This window comes from Lynx rufus, unplaced genomic scaffold (genome assembly GCF_022079265.1).
Source record: "Lynx rufus isolate CCGP_SWC_20201006 ecotype Redwood Valley unplaced genomic scaffold, mLynRuf1.p SCAF_2, whole genome shotgun sequence".
In the NCBI taxonomy this organism is placed as follows: Eukaryota; Metazoa; Chordata; class Mammalia; order Carnivora; family Felidae; genus Lynx; species Lynx rufus.
Window position 1 is genome coordinate 19,219,009 of NW_025814834.1, and position 25,784 is coordinate 19,244,792.

The following is a 25,784-nucleotide window of genomic DNA, read 5'->3' on the forward strand; positions in this document are numbered from 1 at the left end:
TGCACTAGGGTGTGAGTTCCTTGAGAGCAGAAGCATGGCCCAGTCATGGGGTGTCCCTGGGCCCTGGCACCGTGCCTGGCACCCTGGAAATGCGGATACATGTGGTTGAGTTGAACTCTATGTGGGTGAAGCTGTGTAGGTGGTGGTGGTGGGGAGAGGCTGACTGTGGTCTCATTCAAAGCTGGGAACCTGGGTGACTCTCTGGCTGTCAAGGCCCCTGGGATGCAAATCTTGGGGGTGGGGTGCTTACTGGGAGAGCAGGAAATCAGGCAGTGCCCTGGGGAGGAGGAAGGCAGAGGCAGGGAGGTCTGGGTATTTACCCTGCCAGAGTGGGCTCCAGCTCAGAGTGGAGCTGGTGTTGCTGACGGAGCTCTGGGCTTCGCTTCCTGCGCCATCTGGGAAGAGGGATGGGAGGGAGCTATCTCACACACTGCAAGTCCCCCTGAGACTTCGGGGACAGATCAGCCTCTGGGGCTGGAGAAGGTCCACTTGAGGCTGGATTCACAAGGTATGGGGATGAGTGGGGTGAGGGGATAGGGTAGGCAGAGCTGGGGGGCCAGGGACCAACTTTGGGAGGGACAGTGTGTCTGTGTGTGTTAGGGGGAAGGCTGCCCCACCCCAGGGAGATGGGGGGGCCCCCACCCTTTCAGTCCCCGGGGTGGGGGAGGGGGCAGGTTGGCGTCCGCGAGGCCAGAGAGGCCTCTAGTGGCCGCCGTGGGAAGCAGGAGAGGGCGGACCGGGAGGGCACTTCCTGCCAGGGCCTGGGGCTGCCCAGTTTTGCAAAGGAAGTGCTGCCAAGGCCGGAGGGGCGGAGGCAGGAAGTGGGCCGGAGGCTCGTGCAAGGGCGCGGCTAGTAGGTGCTGAGAGGCCGCCGAGGGGCGGGTAGGGGAAGGCGGTACGGAGGTCCAAGAGACCGAGTGCCAGGCCCACCGTCTCTCCAGAGACCTTGACGCCTCCGCCCGCCCGCCCCTCCCTCCCTCCCGACGCCTCGGAGGCCCGCCTCAGCCAAGGCCAAAGTTCTTCCGTTTGGAGATGAACTTGGCTTACCAGGAACTCGCCCCGCCCCCCTTCCCCCCGCTCTGGGGCCGCAGGAGCCCCTCCCATCCGCCCCGAGACGGAGACCACACCCCTCCCGCCTCCAAATACCTTCCAGGGGCCTCCCCTAAGGACGCTGCTCAGCTTTACCGCTAATACTACCGAGTCCTCCGCGTGCAGGCATTTACCAACTTGCAAAGAGGGCATTTCTCCATTATGCAGGTCAGGTAACTGAGACTAAGAGAGAATAATTAAACAGTACAGCGAGGCGCTCGGATCCACCCACCGCTGTGCACTAACCTTGCACTTGCACTCTTGAAGCCCCCCCGAAACCTAGGGCAGCCCCTCCCTCCACCCACTCCACCGCCAAAAGATACACTGAATTGAGTGTGGCTTCACGGGACACAACCACTCCCAGCTTCAACGTCCCCCCAAAGACCACAGAAGCGGGTGGGGGTCTGGCGTTCTCTTTAGTTCTTGTCATAGTGTGGGGCTTTCAGTCAGAGAAGGCACTTAAATGGGAAGGTCACCCGATTCAGGCCAACCTTGTCCTCCCTCCCACCCCCAGTTCTGAGGGGAGGGGGGCAATGACATCTCCATTTGACATCCCCCTTGGCACTGCTACGTGGGTCCCCTTAACCGTTAGGCCTTGGGGAGAGCCCAAGGCCTTGACCTCCACACTCAGCATTTAGGGGGAAGGGGTTCCAGATAGAGAAGTCAGAGCTGGAAATCAGGATGTCCTGGGAGCTGCCCCCAGCCAGCAGGGGGTGAGGCTGGGGTTGACAGGGGATGGGTTGGCACTGGGGAGGGGAGACAGCTTGGCCAGGCTTCCTAGAGACCCCCAAACCCCACAAGAAGGGCCCCACCTCCTACAGCTCCCCTAAAGGCACCGGTGAAGTATGGAGTGGGTGGGGAGGCACTGATTAGGTGCAGGGACCCCACACACTCAGCTGGTGGGCCTAGCACAGAGCTGGGCACAGAGAAGGTGCTAATAATGTGTTTTGAATGAATAATTGGAGCAAAGAGGGTGTGAGGGACAGAAGACAGGGCTTGGGACTTCTTGGCCCAGCCTGTTTCATTCAGAAAATAGCAGTTTAAAAAATGTAAAAATCCTTTCCCTCCCTCCCCCCAGTTTATGGGTCCAGGAAAGGGGTGAAGGAGGGGTATCTCTACCCCAGCCCTTCCCTCTCCCCTTCCCCTAAAACTATATACACATATACATATTTATATGGCACCACAAAGGGGTCTTGCCTATGCCCCCACACTAGGAGCTGGGGGAGCCAAGCCCCAGGGCCTTGGGGTGGTCAAGGCAGATGTGAGGGGTCAGGTCTTGGCGTGGAGAGCAGCCTTCAGCTGCTGCTGAGCCTAGAGAAGCTGGACTCCGGGGTCCCGTAGGATGCACCCTGCTCCCTTCACAAGTGGTAACAGATCTTCCCTCCCTGCCCTCCTAGGCAGAGATTGGTGCGGGGGGTCTGTGTCAGTCCCAAGGGAGGAGGTGCGGAGACTGGTTCCTCCCCTGCCAGGCTAGACTACAGCAATCTGGAGACTGTTCCGGGCAAGAGCTGACCTGATCGTGGCCCTGGGAAAACAGGGCAGGGAAAAGGGCTCTATGCAAGGCACTTGGTGTCCACTGTTCCCAGGCTGGGGGCCCAAGGCATGGGGCAGCAAGAACCCTGCCCCTCCCCCAAGCAGAACCAGAAAGAGCCAAGGGGCCCGATTTGGCAGCAGAGAAACATGGCAGCAGAGAGAGAGAAAAAGGGGGAGCTGCACGCACGGTCCCACAGGTCCCCCAAGAAGAAGGAGGAGGTTCTAAGGCACTGACACAGGGACCCAGGGGCTCATCGCCCTTGGTGCAGCCCGTTGCCCCTTTCACAGCCTGGCCAGGCAGGTGGGGAGGGCCCACTTCCCCATGACGCTGAGGTGGCGGCAGCGGCCGCTGGGTTTTCTTAAGGAGCAGTCCACGTGTGAGGGGCGTGGGCACCGGTCAGGGGCAGGTCCTGGCCCCCGGGGCGCCTCACTAGCTGCCGGGCCTTGGCTGCCTGAGCACTGAGTACACGTCATCCACGCGGCTGAGCTGCTCGAAGAAGGGCAGGAGGTCGTGGAGCTCTGTGTCACTCATGTTGTCAAACCAGGAAGCCACTGGTACCTGGGCAGATGGATGTGGGGCAGTGAGGGGGGCCGGGGCCTCTGGGCACAGGATGTCCACCCAGAAGCCCCTTACCCGCAGTTTTCAAACACTTCTGGCAACACCCACAGTAAATCACATCTATGCATGCAATACAAGTCTTACGAAATGATACTTAATCTTACTGTTTGCAAAACACTCCAATATTTTCTATTCTATTTTGTTTTTTAAAAAATCCCAGGTAGGACCCACTGCATCACCTCTGTGACCCACTCACAGGTCACAGCCAGCAGTGTGAAACTGCTCCAGCATGCAGCAGGGGCCTCAGGCCCGGCCAGGCACTCTCTTCACACAAGCAAACGGATCAAATGGTCACTAAGGGATGCAGTAGCGGGTGGATGAGGTGAGTGGGTGGCAGGCACAGGTCATCAAGGGCAGGAAGGAGGAATGGGAGGGCACCAGGCCCCGGACAGCACCCAGCATGGGAATGGGGAGGCCCCGGTGGTCCTGATGGCTGACCCTTTCCTTGGCTCTCAGCCCCTAACCCGGTCCTGCCCAGCACTCACGGCGTTGTCTGGATGGAAGACGTAGGAGGCGGGCGAGTTGTCTAGGATGAGCACCCGCCGCAGGTCTCGGCCCAGCCGGCTCAGGTCCTTCACGTAATTGCCCCGGTGGAAGACGCAGGACTCACGAAACAGCCGCGCCCGGAAGGCCCCCCACTTGTCCAGTAGATCAGCTACTGGGTCTGCATACTACGGAGTGGAAGATGGGTCATCCGGGGCCAATGGTGAGTGACCCAGAGGTCAATCCAGCTGCAGGCTGGAGGCTCATGGGAGTCCGGTGGCCCCAGGAGCCCTTCAGTGTGGGGGGGACGGGACTCACCTTGGCAAGGCTGGCGGTGAACAGCACACACTCAAAGAGCTCGCCCATTCGCTGCAGGAACTCATCCACATGGGGCCGCTTCAGCACGTAGACCTAGGGGGTGGCCCAGTAAGGGAACTGCAGGCCTGCAAGGCCGGGGGGTGGGGGTGGGAGGGTGGCTGAGGGCCGTGAGGGAGCAAACGGAAGAGTAGAGGTGCACAGAAAGGAGGCCGGTCCCAGGGTCTGCGGGCTCCATTTGGCCAGCCAGCCACTCCAGCTATCCTTCCAGAAGAGGATCAAAATGAACCTCCAACTTCTAGCTTCGCGTCCTACCTCACGGGGCATCACTAATGCCCAGCCCTTCCCCAACTATGGCTTCAGCCAAATGTAGGGGCCTGGGGGCAGCCCCCTCACCCCAAGGCTGCAGGGCACCGACCCCCGAGCCAAGTAATGGAGAACAGGCTGGACAGCACACAACCTATCCTGAATTACTTGAACTGGGTCCCGGGCAAGGTGGGGCAAGGGGGAGCCGAGGAGGAACCCCACTCCCTGCAGGCCTTGGAATTGGGCCAAGTCCCTCAGGGTCCGTGCGACCTCGGGCAAGTCTCACACCCTCTGGGGCCTCACATCGAACATCTATCAAAGTCCCACCTGGGGTTCTCAGGATTGGTGAGAGGAGCCTAGGGTCTGGAAGGCAGATGCCAAGCCCCCCACCTCCCCCCCACACCCAGCCCCTCACCTGGTGGACCACCCCATCAATCTCCACAGGGATGATGAAGTCGGCGTTGTTCACTGGCTGTGGGGGGAAAAGGAGCTGCTGGGGCGGGGCCCGCAGAGACCATACCCCCAGTCCAGGGCAGGCCCCCTCAGAGACCCAGGGCTGAGGGCTGCTGGGCAGGGCCTACCTTGAAGGAGCTGTGCACCAGGGTCTCATCCAGGTCGATGACCACACAGATCTTGTCCACGTCCTGGGCCTTGGCCTCTGGGAGCAGGTACTGGACTGGGGTCTGCTGCAGGGACAGATGAGGTCATCGGGGGCACTTCTTTTAAATTCTCTTAAAACCCAGTCATTTCTCCTAAGCACGTCTTCCCTCTCCCAGCCCTCTACCTGGGGAAGCACAGGGACAGTGGGGAGAGACCCTCCCCTTCCCAGCTTTGCCCCTGCCAACTGGAGCCTGGGGCAGGCCGCCTGGCTCTGGACCTCACTTCCCCACCTGGAACACCAAGGTAGAGAAAGCTCCCACCTTATAGAGTTCCCTTGGGTGGCAGTCTTGGGGCATTCAGGGACCGGCTGGGAGGGACCTGAGAGGGAGGGTGGCGGGCCTGGTGGGGGGCTCCACCCTCTTCCATACCTTCCAAGGCCTGCAGATGGGTCATGAAAAGCCCCTTTTCCTAAACATCCTCCAGGCTGAGCCCAGGCTGCCCCGGCAGCTCCCACCCGGCCACCACGCACCTTGGGGACAGCGCCGTTCTCCTCCACCAGCAGGGGCGCCCCACTGTGGGCGGGCAGGGCATCCCCATCGTCCCGGCAGACGCAGCAGAAGAGCGAGTGGAGGATGCCCCGGCTCCGGGGCTTCTGAGAAGCTGCTGACTTCTGGTCACCTGCAGCAGGGAGGCCCAAGGTGGGGGTGTGCACTCTAGCCTGCAGAGTTGGGTGTAGGTGCCCAGGTGCGATCCCCTGGGTGAGAGGGTCTGGCCACGCCCCCTTCGTTGAAGGAGATACACTCCAGGCCCTCCTGACAGCCTTGACTCCACGTCACCCTGTGGTACCCAGAAATCCTCCTAGTGTGGGCACAAAGTTACCCTCATTAGGAAGTGGGCTGGCTGGAAGGGGACTACGGAGAGTGCTTTCTCTTTTCCTCCCAGCCTTCATCACTACTGAGGATTCGGCCCCAGTGGGGGGCTTCCTGACACCCACCTACCCGAGCAGCCCCTGCTCCGTCGGCCCCTAACCAATGAGGGCTGGGGCTTGAGGCCCTGCCATCCACTCCCGCCTTCCTCCCATCCTTTCCGCCCACGTGGGTCCAAAGTCCTCACTAAGGCTAGGCCCCGAGGCTGGGAGTGGGAGCCTGGCTGGAACCAGTGTCCCGCAGCCATCTGTCGGCCCCGCCTCCTCCGCCCTCGCCCCGCCCAGACCTCCGACCTAGAGCTGGGCATCCGCCGCCTGATTGACGGGCCCACCCTCCACCGCCCCTCTACCGGGCCCCCTGCCTTCGGGCTGAGCTAGGACCAGGCCAGAGCTGGGCAGACCTGGAGGGACTTCCTAGTCTCTAAGGTCAACACCCGGACAGGGAGGGGCAGACCCCCAGCCTAGACCCTCCAGCTCCTGGGCGCCCGGTGGAGGCGGGCGGCACGGCTTACCGGGTTGGTGCGTGTGTGCACAGGCCCGGCGCCAAAGGGCCTGCAGCCCGGGCTCCTTGTGCCCCGCCCGTCGTACGGGACACCCCGCGGGCGCGCTAGCGACCCTTAGAAGTGGCTGCCCCACTCTGTGCCTCTGAGAGGCTCAGTGCTTCCACGCATGACGCGGAAGTTTGTTGGGATCGTAGCTGTGTATTGGCGGGAGATCCTTCCAACCCTCCCGAGCCCGCTGTCACCTCGGCACCCCCTCCGGCGACCCGACCCGGGCGATCGCGGCCCGGGGCGGAGCCTCAGAGGGTGGCCTGAAGGCGCCCTCTTCAACCCCCCATCTCCCAGCTTCATTGGCGCCAATGGGGGGGGGAGGGGGCGACTGTCGGGCAACCCGCTACGCCAGCCCAGGAGACTAGGAAGGAATCCACTCTCTACCTCTGCCTCAGTTTCCCCACCTCGAGCACTCGGGAGCGCCCCAATGGCTCCAGGCCCCGCCCCGCGTCTCTGAGCCTCGACTAGTTCAAACTCTTTCCCCGCTCCCTCTCCGGTTAGGAGCTCAGAGCTCCTCAGAGGCGGGCGCCCGGGGCAGCGGCGGCGACTGCCCCGGGTAGGGTCTCGGCCTCCTTCTCCTCCCCTCCCGCGGCTCCCGGGCTGCAGCCCCCTCCGCGCGGCCCCAGTACCTTTGCCCCGTAGCGGGCCCCGCGCCTCCTCCTTGGTGATCTGAGTAATGACGGCCGAGCTGTCCATGGGGCCGGGCGCGCTCCGCTCCGGCCGGACTCTGGCCCGGGCGCCCGGCCTCCCCCCCGGCTCGGGCCGGAATCGGGGCGCGGGGGGGAGGGGAGGGGTGGGAGGGAGGGATCCCCGCGAGCTTCGGAGGGGAGGGGAGCCAGGTTCTAAGGGGGAGGGGGAGGGAGGGGGCGCGGAGGAAACTTTGTTACAACATGGAGTTTCCTCCCCGCGAGGCGGATGCAAACATGGAACCCGGGCGCTGTTTCAAGGCTCCCCCTTAAAAGGGCAACGGCTTCGGCGTGACCTGGACTCGGCCGCCGCTTTCATCACCGCTGGGGCCGGCGCGGCTCTGCTGGCTGGGAGGCGGGCCCGGCCGGGTTCCTGCCGCGCTCCAGGGGGCGTCGCCTCTCTTCCTGCCGCCCGCCCGCGGGCCCGAGCCTCTGCGGCTGCGTGGCAGGACCGGCACCCGGCCCACTGTTCCAGACAGCCGAGCGCCCCGGGCCAGGGCCCGCCCCACCCGCCCCGAGCGCCCACGCCGGGGAGTGCCCGAGGGCGGCGCGGCTCCACCTCGGCGCTTTTCGAGGGCCAGACGCTAGCCGCTTCTTGATTTCCTCATCTGGGAAACGGGAATAACGCTCTCTGGTCTGCAAAATGGGTCTTCAGTGGTTGCGGGGGCCCCCTCGCGGTAAAGTTCTGAGCGAGTGAAGGCTCTCTCTCAGCTCCAAACGGCTGTGTACATCCGTAGAATTGTGCTCTTGACCGGACTGTGACTGTCAACACTCATCGCAGTTGCAGGCCAGGTATCCGGATCCGTAGGGCGTGAAAATTACTACTCCCAGCCCCAGAATGCCCCCTGCCGATCTCGCCCGGTAGCCCCATCTGGTGCCCTCGGCAGGACACCAAGTGCCTCAGGGCTCTCGACTGCGCTGCTCCCTCTGCCTGGAAGAGTTTCCAGCTCCTTCTTGGAGCCAAATCCCACTGACCTCGATGAAATGCCACCTTCTCCAAGAGGCCTTCCTAGACCCTTCCTCTACTCTCCACGCCGGACACTCTGTGATTATTGGGGCGGGGGCTCACGCGGTGCCCGGACACAGTGGGCGCTCAATCCCTGCGGGCCAAACTTCTGACCGTGGGAGTCCACAGACACCAACTGGACGATTGTAAACACCCGTTTCATTTGGGGTGTACAGAGACACCAGCTGGCCGGGAGCCGCGTTTCCGCGCGGATTCTTCACGAGGGAAACTCCCGTGTTCTGCGCCGTGAGGTCTACGGTTGTGTGTGTGTGTGTGTGTGTGTGTGTTTCCTGTTTATGAAGTTCTTTCCATTCGTCCTTGCTATTTTGCGTTCACTATTTTAAAAATAATAATAACGCCAAGCCTTGACAAACACGCCTCAGCACTTCCTTCCCCCGCGGGCCTCGGTGGCGGGGCGGAGCGGGCGCGTCCTGTCCCGTCCAGCCGCGTGGTGCGAGCACGGCGCACGTCCTCCAGGCCCAGGGCGGGGTAGGTTGGAGGGGGGAGGCGGGGAGGGGAGAGGCCCCGCGCCGGGGAGGCCGGGCAGTAGAGCGGCGCCGGCCCGGAGGCGCGCCAGCTGTGTGCCCCGCGCCAGGGGAGACAGGAGGTGGCCCCGGGCTGGGACTCCCTCCACCACGACCTCTACCACCACCACCACCACCACCACCACCCTGTCCCGGGCTGGACCCCACGGCCCCCCTCCTTCCCTTTCGCCGCCCACACCGCCGCCATCGTTGCATTTAATACTAATAGCCAACGTGTAGCTAGCGCTTCGTCCTGCTCTGGCTGCGCCCCTTAGTCTCGCTCACTCCTCAGAACGACCCTCTTCCTCTCCCACTTTACAGATAAGGACATTGAGCTCCGAGAAGCGAAGCGACCAGACCCAGCCTTCCGGCGAGGGTAGAGGTGGGATCCTGGCCACCGAGCGGAGACCCCTCCCCTTCGGCTGAGCCCCGGGGCGGGATGTCAGCTTTCGTCTCCGGATCCCGGCTTGCACTGACCCCAAAAGGAAATGTGTGGTGGAGGACTGAGTGACCCCCTGGCCTGAGCAGGGCGGCTCGCCTTCCTGTCCTTTCGTTTCTCCCTCTCTGAAGGCTGGAAGCTGGCCGGCTGAACTCTTGAGAGTCAGAGTGGCTGAAGAAAGGGGTAGGGCACCGGGCAGGGTCGCTGCCCACCGCCGTCCCTGTTCCCCTCACCTCCCATCCCTAACATTAGCCCCGTCCAAGGCCTCTTCCCCTGGGAGACCTTCCCAGGCTCTGATGCAGTGCCAGGCTCCTTCCCCCGCAGGGAGGGGTGGTGGCCAGTGAACGAGTCAGGAGGCCCCCTGCAGCAGCGCAGGGTCTTGGGGGTCTGTGGGGACAGAGGAGCGGTGGAAGTCTTGTGCAGGGTCTGGTGGGTTCTTTGGGTTTCCTCCCTTGTGTGTGTGTGTGTGTGTGTCACACCCAGCTGCTATCCCTTAACTGCGGACGTCATCTTATCCACAATTTATTTTTCTTCTTGCACCCCAGGAGGAATCAGATCATAGGCGCTGTGGGTCCAGAAACACGAGGACTCAGCTGGGTTTCTCTCTGGCAGCTGTGGGCAAGTGACCTCTCTATTCAGCACCTCGGCTTCTTCAACTGCCAAATGGGGTTGGTAAGAGCCCAACCCAGGCAAGTGAAGTAGGGGGTCCGTGTAGAAAGGCAGGGTGCCCACCGCAGGTCCTTCCCACCTGAGGGGCTGAGGAAACATCCCCTCCTTCCCCCTAGGAAGACCAAAGCTACTATGGGGGCGGAGGGAAGCCCTTTGTAGGGACCTCCCTGCCCAGAAATGACTGACCTTGGCCTGACCTCATTGCTAACACCTTGCTCAGGCCCAGGGTAGCCCTGTAGCTGACCCTTTGGTTTCCTCCCCTTCCTGCTTTCCTTGCCCCCAAGTTGTCAATGCCAGGCATAAGTATGCAGGTGACCAGCTTGCTCATTTTTCTGGAGCACCCCCCCCCCCCCCCGCTCCATAAGATCCAAGAACACCCCACCCCCCAAGGTCGCACACACCTGTCCTCACTCCTGGCAAGTTCATTCTTCCTTGGCTGCCCCCCCCCCATTCAACTTTATAAATCCTGTCCAGGAGTTACCTTCTCTGGCCCTTGCCTCTCCTTTTTGTCTTTTGCAGGTGTGCCTGACACGCACTTCGTGTCCCCGCCCCCCCCCCCCCCCACTGTAGAGTGGTTTGTTATCATCTACCTAGCTGTCTCCCCCTACTGGAGTGTGAACTCTTGGAGGGCTGACATCTTTAATTCGGGACTTCGCTTCCCTCCCCCATGTCTAGCGCAGGGATGACACCCAATTAATACCTAGTGAATTGATTGGAGAGTGTGTGCAGAGGTATAGCTGGGGACACTTCCAGGACGCTGGGCAGGAGTATGGAAGACGCCTTTCTCCATTATCTTGCCCCCATCCACCCTCCTCTTCCGCTAGCCCGGGTCCCATCTTCTCCAGGACCAAGCCCAGAGAGGGACTCAGCGGCCTTCTAGCTCAGGTACCCTCTCCCACCGTTTCTCTGATTGGGCCAGACCTGTCCCATCCCGTCACTCCTTAAGGGCCCCACTCGCATCGTTGCCCTTTTAAGAAAGAGGAAATTCTTCTCATAAACAAGCGCCTCAACCTGAGCGCGGAGCTTGCCCCGCCGGATCCCTGGGCAATCGAGGGTGCTTCCAGGCACAAAGCCCGCTCCAGGCTCACCCCAGGGCAAAGGCCTGGGGGCCCCTTCTGGTCACCTCTCTCCGCAGCTCCAGGGCAGTGGTCAGAGGGACCCGACGAGGCCGGAGGAGGGACTTGGGGGAGCCTAGAAACAGCCCAGGGAGCGTCTGTAAAGTGCAACCCTTGCACCGGGCGAAGGGGTGCCGGGCGGCTCCCAGCGGCCAAGGGGGTTCCCCGCCCACACAGCTCCCCTCCACCTCCGCCTCCCCCCACCTTCCGAAGCCCCGGGGCGCGAAGTCGGAGCGCTTGCCTCGAGCTCTTGGGCCGGGAGGGAGTGAGGGCGCTCGGGACCGTCCCTGCCCCTAGGGGGAGCTGGGAGTCAGCACCCAGGGAGCGTTAAGTGCGCGGCGTGGGAGTCCCGGCCGCCCAGTCCCCTGGGGAAATGGCAAATGAATTGGGCCTCGGAGGCACGACTCTTGGGTTCCATGACCTGGCGCCTGAAGAGAAGTCTGCGCCTTGGTTTTACGGCCTGGAAAGTGGGTTAGTTTGAAGCTACTCTAGGAACTGACATTCAAATGGGGTGGGGGGCGGGGAGGACTCTTCTACTGGTCCAAGGATTTTGTCCTTTCCCTGTTTCTACTTTCCTGTGCCTTTGGATGAGAAGTAGACTAGCATTTATTGAGCATTCATCAAGCTAATCAGACCATCGTAAGTGCCAGTTTGATGCCTGTGTCCCGCCCCCAAATGGGTCCGTTTGTCAGGTCACTCCTATAGGCCCACAATAAATGTTTTTGGAGTTACTATTATTTTTAAGTCCCACGTGCCAGGCATCGTGTTAAAGTGCTTTACATCCATCACACGGTTGGCGTTGTCCTCATTCTACAGATGAGAACACTGAGACTGGAGATTAATCACTTGTCCGAGCTGGGAAACAGCAAGTCTCTATGGAAGCCTGGTTAGCCTGCCTCCAAAACTCCCACTCCATCTTGTTGCCTCCACACACACACACACCCCGGGGCAGGCCAGTCTGCCCCACTCATTCCACGCCCAAGCCAGGCTCTGTGTGGGAGATCATCCAGAGATCCTCTCCTTCTCCTCCTCTTCAGGAAGCCCATACAAGAAGTGTTGATGGGAGCTGTGGGCCAGAATGGTGGCTCCTTGGGCAAGGAAACAGGTCCAGACCTGGAGGAAGGGAGACCATGAGTCTGGGAGAGAACAAGACCTCTGGGAAGCCTCCCCTCCCTGTGCATCCCCTTCCCCCAATGCCTTCCATCTGTCGCCCCCTTTCTTCGCCTCCCCCATCCCCAAGGCACCCTCTGGCCCTACGGTACCAGGTAGGTGGTGAGGCCCAGATAAACCGCAGCCAGCAGGGCTACAAGGACGAAGTAGGCAGGGTGGGGGAGGCTGGGCAGGTAGATGATCACGAAGTAGAGGTTGATGGCACAGATCAGCGCCATGATGGAGGATGTGATGGCCTTGCTCAGCCTGGGGGAAGGGAGGGAAGCTCAGGACTGGCCCCATCTCCTCCTCCTTGTCTCCACTGCCCAAAGCCAGCCTGGAGCTGGGGTGGGGAGAGTGAGGGGACACACAAAGCCACCTTCTCTGGGCTGTGGGGCCTGGAGCAGACCCCTTGCCCACTACTGTCTCCTGGGCCCTCCAGGCTCCACACTGGCAGGATCTGGCAAGAGCAGAGTCTGAGGTGAGAGTGAGGAGCTCAGGGTCTAGAAGCAGCCCCCGACCCCAGATTCCAGATTCCAGCCCTATTGCCCTACACTTGCTAGCTGTGTGAGCCTGCACAGCTTCCTTAACCTGTATGAGCTTATGGATAATGGTAATTCCCACTTCAAGGTGGTTGTAAGGATCAAATGAGAATTGCAAGCATGGTGTTTGGGGTGGGGAGTACTCACCGGCCGTTGGCAAACTCCTGCATGAGGGCTGGCATGCTGGTGAATGTAAGGATAGGCAGCACAGCAAAGGGAAGCTGGGGAGAAGCAGGAGGATGGGGCTGAGGGTCATGGCCCTCAGAATACAGTAAGGAAGGGAGGAGTGGAGCAGGGCTCCATTCATCCTCTGTCTGTGTGCCCTTGGACAAGTCTCCTAATCCATAATCACTCAGAGGTTTCTCCACCTCTGAGCGTTCCAGAGTTGTGAGGCTCCAAAGCAGGAGAAGCGTTTGGGGGCTCTGGTCCCAGGCTGTCTGAGTTTGCATCTCAGCTCTGCCACTGATCATTTAACTGTGTACATTCGTTTTCCAATCTGCACAACGGGGACAATGGTGGTTCCTACCCCTGGGATGTCTATGGGGATTATGTGAGCCTTACAAGCAAACGTGTGTTTGGAATAGTGGGAAGGCGCGGGGGGGGGGGGGACTGGGAGGGAGGGGGTGTGTGAAGGGTCCCTCTGAAGGATTGCTGCGGTTCCTCTTTAGCTCTGCAGGGGGGTGGGGGAGTGGCTAGGGCTCACCAGCAGGCTCTGCAGCACATTAAGCAGGTCGTTGAGCCCTGACAGGTCTTTCAGGTCCCTGAAGACTGCCACGAGCACGGTGGGCAGGATGGCGCAGGAGCGAGTGAGGAGCACGCGGGCAAAGCGTGACCAGCGCAGCTTCAGGAAGCCCTGGGGTGTGGAGTGGGCATTTTGGTGGTGGGTGCAGGACTAGGGATTCCAAGGGAGGGATCCTCTGTGGTCCCTCAGCCCACCTGGCATCAGGGGGAACGCTCTGTTTTTCCATCTCTGAAATGGGGGAGGCTCTGACCCTAGTTGGTGGAGAGAATGGATGAGGAGAAATGGGGGGGAGTCCCCCCCGGGTTAATGCTTAAGACTAAACTTTTGGGGAGGAGGCGTCTACTAGTTTTGGGTCTGCTGCCTTGAGCCAGTCGCTTCACCTCTCCGCATTTCAGTTTTCTCATGTGTAAAGCGGGGCTTATAATAGTGACCTCTGGGCTGCTTTAAGGATCAGTGAGGCTGGTATCCGAGCCCAAGTGGTGTGCCTGTTGACCTCGGACCCCTGGGACTCCCCGGCCCTCTCCCCAGGCCCCACCACCTCCATCACAAACTGTCCCGCGTAGGTGCCGGTCATGGTGGAGCTCTGTCCGGCCGCTAGGAGGCCCACCGCCCAGATGTAGAGAGCAGCCGGGCCGAAGAGACAGCCCAGGATCACGCCCTGCAGGGAGGGGTGTGGTTAGAGCCGTGGTACCGCCCCGGAGCAGGCTCCGCCCCCTGGTGGGCGTGGCGACGAAGCCTGCGGGATCCTTACATTCCATGCCCGCCTCCACCTGTCGCTTACTCCTTGGTAAATGTCCACCTCCACTGTAAGGTTGTTCTTGGGGAAGATCTTGGCGTAGTCGTGGAGGCTGCTGTTGGCACAGACGTCGAACTGTGGGCACCGGGACAGTAGGAGGGAGATGTGAAGTCTCAGAAAATCAGACTGCCAGGTCTTGACCAGGGGTTGAAAACTGGCGACCCGCAGGCCGAATCCGGCCAGATATATTTTGCTTGATTAACAGATGTTTTTTCTCTTTAATGTGAATTTGTTGCCGACATCTAAAATTGAGAAGAATTCACACGGGAACCCAGTTTCCAGGGTTCTGTTGCATTTGTAGGGAATGGCGTTACCGCAAAGAGACAATTGGCTGGCAGTGAGTCCAGCTGCTCCACGGTCCCCTCTCCCTTACACGGGACCCACTTCCCACAACTCTGAGGCTGGCCTGGTCTTCAAGGCCACATAGCAAGGCAGTGGCCGTGCCCAAATCCCAGGAGACTTGGTCAGTCGTCCCCTGCAGTGCTCAGCCTTCAGTAAGCACCCCACCCCTGGCTAGCAGCTGTTAGAGCCACGTGAGAGAGACCCACTCGGAGAGGAGACAGGCACAGGTCCCAAACCCCGGAGAGCCAGGGAGGAGCTTTGTATCATTGACTGCTCTACCCCCCACTGCCTGATAACATAACAAATCCTCAGTAACTATTTGCTGAACGAATAAAGATTGTCAAGAGAGAGGACTCAGAGAATTCCCAACTCCCTGCTCACGCTCAGGCAGGCGCCTACTCCCAGAATGCCCTGCCTGCAGTTTTCTGGACAAATCCTGTCCATCCTTTGGGGAGCACCTGGGATGTGGGGTCCTCTAAGACTCAGCCCCGCCCTCCCAGTCTCCTCCTTTGATTGTGCCTTGCAGGCTCTGGGGTGGGTCTGACTCTCTAAGAGCCTGCCCCCTGGCAGGGGAGAGCTGTGACTCTCCAGCAGAGTGGGGAAGGGGTCTCAGCCAAAGGCCAGATCGCAGACTCCCTCCCCTACCAGTGCTGGCAGTGCAGACAGACACTCAGGGGCTTCGATGCATTGCCTGGAGTCGCCAGCAAAGCCTGCAGGGCTTGTGGGGGGGGGGGCCTGCCCTGGCTGTGTGGGGAGGTGTCTCTCACCGCAGCCTGGTTGGTTTGCTGGTAGAAGGCCTGTCCAAAGACTGCCACAACAAAGAGATTGATGAAGAAGGAGACAGACAGGGCGATGGTGGCCTCAATCAGGAAGTACATGTTGGCCTCTCGGATGTCTGCCCGGCGAGACCGGTCTATCTCTCTAGACTGCAAAGGTCAGAGGGGAAAGAAAAGCCAAAGTTCCTCAGAGCTACCCCGACATTCTCCACCCTCACACATCTACCGATGTTCCCTCCAAACCCCAGTTCTTTCTAAAGCCCTCTCCATGGCAGTTTGGTCATGGCCTTGATCAGCTGACACCCTTCCTGCATGCCCAGTTAATTTCCGCCCCAGGGCCTTTGCACTTACCACTCCCTCTGCTTGGAATATCTTCTTCTCTGATCCTCCTTCCCATCCTTCAAGTCTCAAAGATTACCTCCTTAGCAAGGCCTTTCCTGACTACCTTTTCTTTTTTTTTTTTTTTTTAATTTTTTTTTCAACGTTTATTTATTTTTGGGACAGAGAGAGACAGAGCATGAACGGGGGAGGGGCAGAGAGAGAGGGAGACACAGAATCGGAAACAGCCTCCAGGCTCTGAGCCATCAGCCCAGAGCCTGACGCGGGGCTCGAACTCACAGACCACGAGATCGTGACCTGGCTGAAGTCGGACGCTTAACCGACTGCGCCACCCAGGCGCCCCTCCTGACTACCTTTTCTAAAGGAGCCCCTCTTTAGTCTTTCTCTGCCATACTTCTCTGTTTTGTTTCCTTCAAAGCACCTTTCACAATCCATAATTTTCCTTTTTTTTAATTCTTAAATTTTTTAGTTTTATTTATTTATTTTTTTTTCTGAGAGAGAGAGAGAGAGAGAGCAAGCCCACAAGTGGGGGGGGGGAGGAGGCCAAGGGACAGGGAGAGAGAATCCCAAGCAGGCTCTGGTCTGTCAGGACAGAGCCGGAGGTGGGGCCGGAATTCACAAACCGTGACATCACGACCCCAGCGGAGATCAAGTGTCAGACTTTTAACGGACCACCCAGGGCCCCCGTAATTCTTTCCTTTATCTGTTTACTTGCTCATGATCTGTCCCCCCCGCCCCGACTAGAAATGCAAGCCCTAGAAAGGCAGATGGCTTGTCTGCCTTTTCATCATTGACCCCCTTTTCCCACGCATGGTAGATGCTCTATTACTACATTCTGAATACATAGAGAATGATTCCCTTCCCGCCTGAATCCGGAAGGCAGGAGCCAAAGGGGCGGGGCTCCAAGTTTGGAGGCCACCCGAGCGTGGCTGAAGGGAGCAGACATCCCTCCCCTTCCCTCTGCTCACCTTGACTAGGGCCGAGTGCAGGTAGATGTTGTGGGGCATGATGATGGCTCCAACGATGCCCACGGCCTGCAGCAGCTCAGGACTGCCGCAGCCGGAGCACGAGGGCAGGAGCAGGTCCCGGAGGAGGGCTACCTGGGCTGGACGGGCCACCACGTACTGTGGGGAGGAGCCTCCTTAGGCCAGCCACGCCACGTGCAGCCATTCCCACCATCCACCCTGACCCTGGCCGCTACGGGGCTTCTCGAGGAGCCCAGAGGAACAGCCTTGGTGGAGGGTATGGAGGCTTTGGCTTCCCACCTCATAGCCGAAGGTCAAGGCCATAACTGTAATAAGGAATCCAAAAAAGGCTTCCAGCTTGCGCAACCCTAGGGGGAAAGCAAAGGGGAACAACAAGAGCGAGAAAAATGACAAAAATTGTAACAGAAGCAATTATTATTTTTTTTTAATTTTTTTTTTCAACGTTTATTTATTTTTGGGACAGAGAGAGACAGAGCATGAACGGGGGAGGGGCAGAGAGAGAGGGAGACACAGAATCAGAAACAGGCTCCAGGCTCTGAGCCATCAGCCCAGAGCCCGACGTGGGGCTCGAACTCCCGGACCACGAGATCGTGACCTGGCTGAAGTCGGACGCTTAACCGACTGTGCCACCCAGGCGCCCCCAGAAGCAAGTATTAATGGCTACTATCTTGAGCAAGTTTCAGGCACTGTGCCAAGCGCTTAACGTATATATTGCCTCAGTGAGTTCTCGCCACAGCCGGTGAGGTCTGTGCTATTATCGTCCCCGCGTTATAGGCGAAGAAACAGAAGTCTCAGTAACTTGCTCAGGGCCACACAGCCAGAGTGAGGGAGCTGGGAGCCCTTCTCTCAGTACAGCGGAGCTTGGTTTCTTCATTCACTTGTTCCCCCAACCCAGTCCCTTGGGAGATTGAGGGGCACACCCACCGTAGTTGTCAAGGAAGAGGAAGAAGAAAGTGTCCACGATGGTGATGAGGACGCCGCCCCAGAGTGGGATTCTGAAACCAGAGTGGCCGGGGTCAGCCCAGCCTCAAGGCAGGACACTGTGGAATCTGGACTCCTGGGAGCGGGGACCCAAGTGGCCCCAGGCAGCTAAGGCAGAGGGGGGTGAGAGAGTGCTGGAGGCGGGAAAATGGCACTAGGCGCTGGTGGGGGACCAGCATGGCAGGGAGCTCGGGGCTGCAGTCCTGAAGTCTGCGTGGTGACTGACATCACTTTACGTTTCTGGGTCCCTGTTCCCCATCGGGCAAATTGAGCAACAGCTCTAAAGTCAGAGGGGACTGGGGGTGAGGGGCACGGGGGGAAGGACGAGGCCTGGGGAAGAAGGAGCACAAGTCCCCAGTGCTGGACTGAAGAGCTGGGGCCCCTGGTGGCAGTACCGTCCAGCTGACAGCAGATTGAATGCGATAGCCGTGCCGATGACCTCCTGCATGTCCGAGCCCACGATGGCTAGCTCGATGGTCAGCCAGAGGAGGGTGCGGGGCGCCTGGGCGGGGGGAGGGAGCACTGCATCAAGGCTGGGCCAGATATTGTTATTTGTTGATGTCCCGGACCTTTCCATACCCAGCACAAACTATGTTTGTCGGCCTTGCCAGCTGGCCTCCAGTTAGGTTTTGTAGGAAACAATTAAGGGAGATTAAAAGGCAGGGAGGGATCACTCTTTCCCCCTACTTCTAGTGGTGTTTCTGGCACAGGCACCGTCAAGGGCACCAGGCTTCCCGGGCTGCACCAGCGTTGGTGGCTGTTTTGACAGTAGCGGCCAAGCTTCCTGAAGACAGCAAATGATGGCTCTTGGGCTGCTGTCCAGCAGCTTCCTGGTCTTGGATGAATACCTCCTTCCCTTGTTCCTTCAGTCCTTCCATCACCTTTGTGACCACACCTCTGCATTGAATACCTTTGAAAGATCTCGTGGCCAGGTCTCTGTTTTCCTGCTTGGACACCGACAACGACCAAGTCCCCAGTGTCTACCCCAGCCGGTGACCATCCCAAGCCAATGCCTACCTATTTTGCACCCTGGGCAGGTCACTTCCCCAGGTTTCAATTTCCTCTCCTGTAAAATGAGCAGATGATGTCTAACAGCCCTCTTAGTCTGGGTACTATTCGTTCGAGCCTCAGTCTTCTCATCTATGAAATGGGCTTGTGATGCCCGACTTGAGATGATTTACTTACTTGATCATAGAAGCTGTAAATGGCTGTTTGGGGTTTGGGATCTGTGGATGCTCCCTGTCCAGGCCCACCAGGCTCACCTTATGGTAGTAGAGATGGCAGACCTCGCCCAAGTCCTTGCCTGTCACCACACCCAGTCGGGCAGCGAGCCGTTGGCAGAGCAAGCCCAGCACCGTGGCCCACAGCAGCACCCACAGCAGCTGAGAGAAGGAAGGGAGAGGCCTTCAGCCTGGTGTGTGTGTCTGGGGGTGGGGGCGGGGGGGGTAGTCTGACAAGTCCAGACTGCTGGTACCCTCTAACCAAGGACGCTCCTTGGGGACAGAGTGGAGGAGGTGAAGTGAGAAGACCCACACCCCCCCCATACACCCCCCATTCTGGCAGGGCTGCCCTGGGGACCCTTCTCTGGCCCATTTGAACGTAATACCCGCTCCCCCAAACACCAGTCAGGTAGGCCACTCTGGGGAGATGTGGCAAGCTGGGGGGGGGGGTCTCCTCCCACTTAGCTTGGTCACCCCTCCTCCCCCTGGTGCCCCGACTCAATCACTTTGAATCCAGCCACGGCACCAGCCTGAAGATCTGACTCGATGTTTCCCGGGTCCAGGAAAGCGATGCTCATGAGGAAGCCAGGCCCCGTGAAGGCCCACAGCTTCCTCAGGCTGAATGTGCCCTGCGGGTGGGAGTGAAGTGAGGAGGTCTTGGGTGTAAGGGTGGTAGCTCCGGACCTTGGCCAGCCCCCAGCCGAACCCCTCTGGGCTCATCAGCCCGGGCTGGCCGGCCCTGCCCACCACGCCCCCATTGCTGGATCCGCCACCCCGGGGGTTAGTGGAGGGCGTGGGGTGGGAGGAAGCAGCAGGATTTACTGAGTCATGGTGGATTTACTTTCTGCATCAGTCAGATTCGGCAACCCACAGGCGCCTGAACAGCAGCCTGCCTCACGCTCGCCCTGACTCAGCAGATCCTCAGAGCCCAAAGGGGTTCTTTCCTCGGGCCAAGCCTGCCGGGTCTTGTTGCTCGTTCCCCAGTCCTCCTCAAACCATGGTCCCTCCTCTCTGTTGTCCACTGAGCCTAGGGTCTCCCCACCCCTAGGAGGCTTGGCCTGGCAGCCTGAGAATCTGCTAAAGATTCTGGAAATGCGAGGTGACAGCATCCCAGAAGATAGCCTCGAGCCTCCTTCACTTCCCCACATGCCCTCCTCCGGGTCCTTTCCTTTAAGTACTGCAACAGACGCTCAAGGCTCCAACCTGAACTCACCGTAGCCCCTTTCTCTCCATCAGAAAGCTGGGATTCATTCAGAAAGCCGCTTGATAATTTTTACACACACAAAAATGATCCCCCGGCCCCCGGCCCCCGGCTAAGAGCTAAGGACAGAAACAGAAAGGGTACAGTGTCCACTGTCAATCACTGCTGCTCAGAGCTAGAAGGGGCTCCCCACAGTCTTCAGGAGAGCCCTTTGCCCCGGCCTGTGGGATCCCATAGCATCCTGCCAATCCTGGAAGACCCCAGGAAGTTTCCAGCACTCCCACCGGTTCTGTGTCCGGGATGAGGATCTTCTCGCTCAGGTAGGTTGCTCTGAGAGGCTCTTTCTGTGGCTCTGAGCTGGGTGGGCCGGAGATGGAGCCATAGCTGCTCCTGCTTAGACTCTGAGGGTTGCTGTCACCTGCAAAGGGCCCCAGTGAGCCATGGTGAGTGGTTGGCTTCTTTCTGGTGGCCCAGGGCTAAAGCCATGTGTCCTCCTTCCCTATGTCCTTCTGGCAAAGTGGAGTAATTGAGGCCCAGTGAACAGTGACTCCCAGCGTGGGTCCATCACCTCCACCCCTCGACCAAACATTTCAGAAGATGCGTGGGAAGTAGAGCTTCCAGAATTACTCTCCTCCCATGTGAGCACATTGGTTCCCGAACCAGATCTCTCTTGCCCCAGAAGATGCAGAGGAGGACCCTGGGCTCTGAGGAGGGCATACTGATGCTAATATGGATGTCCCTTGCCCTCACTCCTGCCTCCTCCGTCTGCCAAGTAAGCTCCAGGAACTCCAAACACACAAAGGACAGACAAAAGGGATGCTGTGCCCGTGGGGATGCGAAGAGCCCAACCCCAGGCTGGGGTCCGGAATTGGGTCGAGACCGGGACACCCATGGGGGATAAGGGGCTTCCTTTGCCTCCCTGACTCTCCCTACTCCCAACCCCCTTTGGAGCCTCTGAGCCCAGAGGGGGCTACTCACCTGTCATGAGGACGGCAGGCGCAGGCACTCTCCACGCGTGAATGGGATGCTGAGCCTATACTCAGCTCATGCCTCCTCTCTGAGTGCCGGTGCGTGTCACTATGTAAGCCCACGCCCTCCTCTCCAGCCTCAGCTGATCTAGGCTGTCCTCACACACAGGAGGCATTGTGAAACACGTTCCAAAGGCAGAAGTGGCCAGCTGTGGCGGAAGAGTCTAGGCCAAAATGCAGGAACTTTCGTTCTCCTCCTGGCCCGAGGCCCACAACACTTTTGGCCCCCTTCCAGGCACCCTGAATTCTGTGCCTCCCCAGTTAGCTCTAATTTCAGGACATTTCCTGCTCTGTGGGCATTCACATCCAGATCACAAGACTGCCTTCTCCAACCACCCCCCAGCCCAGACACAAGCAGTCAGGCCCTTTTCTTCAGTCTGGAGTCCCCAGCCACGAAAGTCCCGATGACCACCCAGGCTTCTGTTTCCCATTGAATGCCTCAGAGGAGAGGACCTTGAGGTCTTCTGTCACAGGGACATGCGTTGATGATTCAGGCCAAGGAGAGCCTTGGAAGAAAGGGGCACCAGAAATTCTGGACCTGAGTCTGCCACCGATTCACTGAGATGGTCACCAGACCCATCCCTTTCTCTGAGCTCGTTTCTTCTGTAAAATGAAAGGCTCAGACTAGCTAAGAAGTCAAAACGTTAGGTGTCCAAGGAGGCCAGGCAGGTAAGACAAACCATGAGACACGGGGGTAAGAAAAATGGTGTCGGATGACAAACGACACTGAGCCTCAATGCTGGGAGGGATCAGTAGGGAGTGGTGGAGACTAGTAAAACGAAGGTCATGTGCTCTGTCTGAAGAGGGCAGTGCCTACAGACTTCTAGCCAATTGTCATCTGGGATGTGTGTCCAGCCAGTGTCACCATATCTTCTGATTTGTCAAGGATGCTGGACAATTTGGACTTTTACACAACATAGGCTTTTTGAATCCTGGGCTCAAAAAGTGGAAAATATTGTGTAATCTAAACAAAATATTCCTTCAGGGTAGCTTCCGCTTGAGGGTTATGAGTCTGTAACCTCTGGGTGAGTGGTGGGCAAGATTTTTCCAGCTCCTGATCACTTCTCCTTGCCAGTCCCTGTGCCTACACCACCACTTACCTCCCTTAGGCCCTTCTTCCATGCCCACTCCTGCCTTCTATCTTGTGGTCTTCCTTTTCTGCCAAGAAGATTCAAGACCAATCTTTGGGGTTTCCAACTCCAAAGTCTGAAACCTCAGGATCCGGAGAAAACGGGTGCAAGCTCTCAGGCCCAAACCTGAACCAGGATATCGCCACGTTGGGTCAAACACGTTAACCAAAGCTTGGGAGTCGGATGGGGGCATTGGCATCCAATTTCCTGGCTGCTCGTGGATTGGGGAGTTTGGAGGAGCTGGAGAAGTGGGGGTGCGGTAAGAAGGGCGACTGATAGGTCATACGGGAGAGAGCAACGTCAGGTTTGTCACTGTGCAATCCTATTGCTTAAGATATCACCACCATCTCACGTTTCCCAATCACTACCTTGGGCTCATGTGGGGATGGCTGGGGTTGGGGCTGGGGTAGGATATTGTAATGGTTAATTTTATGTGCCAACCTGACAGGGCCACAGGGTGCCTGGATATTTGGTCAAACTTTCAGGGTGTGTTCTTGGGGGTATTTTCAGAGAAGATTAACTTTTTGGAATCCATAGGCTGAGTCAAGCAGATTTCTCTCCTTAATGAGCATGGGCCTCATCCAACCAATTGAACAGAACAAAAGGCTGAGTAAGGAAGAGTTTGCTTTCTCTGTCTTTGAACTGGGATATTGGTCTTCTCCTGCCTTCAGGCTTGGCTTGGACAGGAACTGAGACCATTGGCTCTCCTCCTTCTCAGTCCTTCAGACTCAGAACAGAATTACATATACCATCGGCTCTCTTGGGTCTCCAGCTTATAGATCTTGGGACTCCTCAGCCTCTATACTCACATGAGCCAATTCCTTATTATCTATCTATCTATCTATCTGTCTATCATCTATCTATCCATCTATATTTTCTATTGGTTCTGTTTCTTTGAAGAGCCCTAAAACACATATCTTCCTCTTTGTATCTTTTGCAGGGTTTTACCTATAGTTAGGACTCAGTGAATATAATTGGTTAATGAGCAATCAGTACTGTGCACAACCACCACCTTACGGAAGGGTAGTATCGTGTAACGGTTAAGAGCAGAGTTTCTACACAGGTTATCAGCAAGTGGGAAGCTACTGAGCTAAGGCTCCAGAAATCCACATAGCGATCCCCTTGGATTTGGAGCAGTTGCTGAATACTAAACCCTGCATGAGAAGGGTAAGACTTCATGAAGCCCAATTTACTCAAAATGGACCACAGACTTAAAAGTAAATATTAAACTATAAAATTTTTAGAAAGAAAGTAGGAGAAAATCTTCAGGCTCTAAGATGAGACAAAGACTTGTTACACTCAACACCAAAAGCATGACCCATAAAGGGAAACACTGATAAATGAGACCTCATCAAAATTACCAATGTTTGCTCCATGGAAGGACCCTTTTAAGAGGATAAAAAGACAAGCTAGAGACTCAGAGAAAATATTTGCAAATCACATATCTGACAGAGGACCAGTATCTAGAAATAGAAAAATCTCTTAAAACTCAATAGTGAGGGCCATCTGGGTGGCTCAGTTGGTTCAGTGTCTGACTGTTGATTTCTGCTCAGGTCATGATCTCACAATTTGTGAGATCAAGCTCCATGTTGAGCTCTGGGCTGAGAGTGTGGAGCCTGGGATTCTCTCTCTCCCTCTCTGTCTCTGTTCCTCTCCCACTTGTTCTCTCTCTCTCTATCTCTCTCTCTCTCTCTCTTTCAAAACAAACAAACAAACAAATGAACATTAAAAAAAAATCTCAACAGTGAAAAGCCAAGCAATCCAAGTAGAAATGGGCAAAAATCATGAACAGACATTTCACCAAATAGGATGGATATACAGATGGCAAACAAACCCATGGAAAGATGTTCAGCATCATTAGCCATTAGGGAAAGGCAAATTAGAATCATAATGAGATATCGCTATGCTCCTATCAGAGTGGTTAAAATAAAAAATCACAACACCAAATATTGCCAAGGATGTGGAAAAACTATATCACTTATAGATTTCTGGCTGGAATGTAAAATGGTACAGCCACTCTGGAAGTAGTTTGGGACTCTCTTAAAAAACTAAAGATGTGGGGTGCCTAGGTGACTCAGTTGGTTAAGTGTCTGACTCTTGATCTCGGCTCAGGTCACGATCTCATGGTTGGTGAGTTCGAGTCCCATGACGGGTTCTGCACTGACAGCATGGAGCTTGCTTAGGATTCTCTCTCTCTCTCTCTCTCTCTCTCTCTCTCTCAAAAATAAATAAACTTAAAAAAAACTAAAGATATAACTGTCATATGATCTAGCAATTGCACTCCTGGACGCTGGACGGTTTTCCCCAGATATATGATTTATGTTCACACTTAAATCTGCACACAAATTTTTATAGCAGCTTTATTTATAATAGCCCAAACTGGAAGTAACCCACATTGTTCTTCAACAGGTGAATGGTTGACCAAACTATGGTATATCTATAGGATAGAATATACTCTTGGGCATTTTTCCCAGCAAAACTAAAACTTATGTTCATACAAAAACTGGCATATGAATTGTAGCTTTATTTGTAATAGTCAGAAACTAGAATTAGCCCAGATGTCCTTCAACAGGAGAATAATTAAACTAACTTCAGGACAAACCGTGGATTACAATTTAACAATAAAAGAAACAAACTATTGATACGATTACTTGGATGGATTTCCAGGAAATCAAATCAGTGAAAGAGGTCTATCTCAAAAGGTTACATACTGTATTGTTCCATTTATAAACCAGTTTTGCAATAAGAGTTTGGTAAGTGAATGTCAGATTAGGGGCCACCAGTGGGTGTGGTGGAGGGTAGAGAGGGAAGTGGATGTGATTATGGAAGGGTAATTTGAAGGATATTTTCGATGGTGGGAGTGTTCAAGTATCGTGACCTTGGTGGTGGTTATACAAACCCACACACGTATAAAATTGTATAGAACTTAACCACACACACACACACACACATGCACAAATGAGTAAAAATGAGTAAAAACAAAACAGGAAATCTGACAAAGATCAGTGGATTGTGTCAATGTCAATATCCTGGTTGTATTGAAAGCACAGGTTTAAACAGCTATTTGGCAAACGTTCATAGCAACATTTTCCACAATAGTCAAAAGGCAGCAATAGCCCAAATGCCCATCAACAGATGAATAAACAAAATGTGACATATCCACACAATGGAATATTATTCAGCCTTAAAAAGGAATGAAATTCTGGTACAAGCTATAATATGGATGAGGCTTGAAAACATCATGCTAAGTGAAGTCAGTCAGACCCAAAGGGACAAATATTGTAGGATTCCACTTATATGAGTTACTCAGAATAGACACATTTATAGAAACAAAAAGTAGAATGATAATTTCCAGGAGCTACGGGAAGGGGAAAAGGGAAGTTATTATTGTTCATTGGGTACAGAGTTTTGTCTATGGTGATTAAATGTTCCGGAAATGGATGGTGGTGACGGTTACACAACAGTGTGAATATACTTAACGTCACTGAATTGTACACCTAAAAATGGTTAAAAGGGTAAATTTTATGTATATTTTGGTACCCCCTCCCCCCAAAAAAAGTGGGAAGAAATTCCTGGTTGTAACATTGTGTAAGAATTTTTGCAAGCTGTTACCACTGGGGGAAAGTGGGTAGAGTATCCATAAGATCTCTCTGAATTATTTCCTACAGCTACATGTGAATATGCAATGATCT

General features: G+C 56.5%; 2 protein-coding genes and 1 long non-coding RNA gene across 9 annotated transcripts; 1 reads left to right on the forward strand and 2 right to left on the reverse strand.

The window, feature by feature from the left end:
* Positions 1-1,486: 1,486 nt before the first annotated feature.
* CTDSP1 (CTD small phosphatase 1) lies at positions 1,487-7,443 on the reverse strand. 4 transcript variants are annotated; one of them, XM_047085917.1, is made up of 7 exons: positions 7,051-7,443; positions 5,475-5,623; positions 4,927-5,028; positions 4,761-4,817; positions 4,043-4,135; positions 3,727-3,912; positions 1,487-3,181 (listed from the first exon to the last, which is right to left on the reverse strand). In XM_047085917.1, the coding sequence occupies exons 1-7, from the start codon at positions 7,115-7,117 to the stop codon at positions 3,053-3,055; spliced, it is 783 nt and encodes a 260-aa protein (XP_046941873.1). In that variant the 5' UTR covers positions 7,118-7,443; the 3' UTR covers positions 1,487-3,052. The 4 variants fall into 4 exon arrangements, with proteins under 4 accessions (XP_046941873.1, XP_046941872.1, XP_046941875.1 ...); XM_047085916.1 differs by having other exon boundaries at positions 4,927-5,031; XM_047085919.1 differs by lacking the exon at positions 4,761-4,817.
* Positions 7,438-11,597, forward strand: LOC124516549 (uncharacterized). Of its 2 annotated transcripts, none has more exons than XR_006963066.1 (3): positions 7,438-8,364; positions 8,959-9,259; positions 9,622-11,597. It is a non-coding gene; the product is annotated as an uncharacterized LOC124516549 (long non-coding RNA). The 2 variants fall into 2 exon arrangements; XR_006963065.1 differs by lacking the exon at positions 7,438-8,364 and adding an exon at positions 8,530-8,602.
* On the reverse strand, positions 11,449-21,097 carry SLC11A1 (solute carrier family 11 member 1). 3 transcript variants are annotated; one of them, XM_047085913.1, is made up of 15 exons: positions 20,913-21,094; positions 20,219-20,352; positions 19,240-19,362; positions 18,776-18,895; positions 17,909-18,015; positions 17,457-17,527; positions 16,812-16,879; positions 16,515-16,670; positions 15,199-15,357; positions 14,075-14,164; positions 13,832-13,951; positions 13,255-13,404; positions 12,699-12,772; positions 12,123-12,276; positions 11,449-11,973 (listed from the first exon to the last, which is right to left on the reverse strand). In XM_047085913.1, the coding sequence occupies exons 1-15, from the start codon at positions 20,917-20,919 to the stop codon at positions 11,863-11,865; spliced, it is 1,644 nt and encodes a 547-aa protein (XP_046941869.1). In that variant the 5' UTR covers positions 20,920-21,094; the 3' UTR covers positions 11,449-11,862. The 3 variants fall into 3 exon arrangements, with proteins under 3 accessions (XP_046941869.1, XP_046941870.1, XP_046941871.1); XM_047085914.1 differs by lacking the exon at positions 19,240-19,362 and having other exon boundaries at positions 20,913-21,097; XM_047085915.1 differs by lacking the exons at positions 19,240-19,362; positions 20,219-20,352; positions 20,913-21,094 and having other exon boundaries at positions 17,909-18,579; positions 18,776-18,862.
* Between the last annotated feature and the right edge of the window lie 4,687 nt (positions 21,098-25,784).